At 36.1% G+C, this 1,458-nt stretch overlaps 1 protein-coding gene across 1 annotated transcript; it reads left to right on the forward strand.

The window, feature by feature from the left end:
• On the forward strand, positions 1 to 1,099 carry LOC110225019. The gene is made up of 3 exons (XM_021013509.1): positions 1 to 292; positions 398 to 749; positions 1,043 to 1,099. The coding sequence occupies exons 1-2, from the start codon at positions 20 to 22 to the stop codon at positions 740 to 742; spliced, it is 618 nt and encodes a 205-aa protein (XP_020869168.1). The 5' UTR covers positions 1 to 19; the 3' UTR covers positions 743 to 749; positions 1,043 to 1,099.
• The last annotated feature ends 359 nt before the right edge of the window (positions 1,100 to 1,458 follow it).

Raw genomic sequence — 1,458 nt, forward strand, 5'->3', positions numbered from 1 at the left:
GGGTTTTACTTGGGAAAGAATGGATCCCAAATCCAGTGATGTCGATACGATTGAGCCGGAGGTGATGGATGCATCTTGCTCGGATCTCTCTTCGTCTTGTGGAAAACGCAAGGCCGAAACGATTTCACCGGATGAAGGATGCGAGGAAGAGGAGAGAGACAGTGAAAGCGACGACCAGGTTTGGGGTTTCGATAGTTTCGAAGGATCAGACTACGAGTCACCTGATGAGCCTCCCGAGGATAAAGAGGAATTGGAATTTCGTCGATACGCGCGCCATTACCACGAGAGCCAGGTTTGTTGAAACGAACGATTCACCCTAAAAAATTCGTAAAAGTTGAATCTTGGTAAAAAGCTTGAATCTTGTGTAAAATTGTTGGTCTTGTGTGTGGGGTTACAGGGTTTCAAGGTGGATAAAGATAAGTTTCCTAAACATCTTACTCACGGATTACGCGGTCTCGATCTGGATGCCCTCTTCTTCAAGCCAAACGTGACGGGGCGTGAGTACATGGAGATTATGGCCAATGTGGCTATTGACAAATACAACCAAGTAGAGAATAAGACGGTTACGCTTGATCATATAGTGAGGGTCGTGGTGCAAATGAGCTATGGAATCAAAGGTTATATTACTTTCATGGCAAAGGAGTCTCCTCATGGAGAGCTTGTGGAGTATCAAGCTAAGGCTGAGCGCAAGGCATGGCAAAGAAACATTCATCCCATCTTTTGCAGACCAGCTCCCTCTTAATTTTAAGGTGATGGATTCTTTCTTTTCTTCCTAATTAATTACTAATTATATGTATTGGTTGAGAGAGATTATTATTATATTCACTTTTGTATCTGGTTAATCATTGTTTTCTTGAATATATATATATATATATATGTATATAAGGCTTTAATCTTTGTGTTTGTGTTTGCTTCTGTTTTCAACCTCGTCTTTAACCTCGAGTATCTTTATGTTTGCTTCTGATTATTATCATATGATTTTTATAATCGATATTCCATACAGGTCCTCGAATGTTAATGTGTTCTCTTTTTCTAATTGCAGGATTGATCATACACCCTAGATCTTGAGACCTTTATCTGGTTTTTAACTCAATAGAAAAAAAAAAGGGATTATTGTTGAAAATGCCACTTTGTCAACCAAATCTTTTCAATTGTTACTTTCTTAAAAAAAATTGGATTTGCCACTTCAAAATCAATACATTTGTGATTTTCTTTTATAAATACATTCTTAGGGAGGTGTATTGGATGAAGAATTTTAGATGATTTTGGTTTTTTATTAAAATCCCCTGTTATTCAACTGTTGATTTTTAAATTTGTTCTCAAATCCTATGTTATTGAAGTTGGAATTTACCTAAAATCACTTAAAATAATTCACAATCTTTTGTTATTCAATCAACAATTTGTAAATATCATATCAAATCCACTGTTATTCAAAACATAACAATTCTTTTTAAAATT

Source organism: Arabidopsis lyrata, assembly GCF_000004255.2.
Source record: "Arabidopsis lyrata subsp. lyrata unplaced genomic scaffold ARALYscaffold_1, whole genome shotgun sequence".
NCBI classification, from domain to species: domain Eukaryota; kingdom Viridiplantae; phylum Streptophyta; class Magnoliopsida; order Brassicales; family Brassicaceae; genus Arabidopsis; species Arabidopsis lyrata.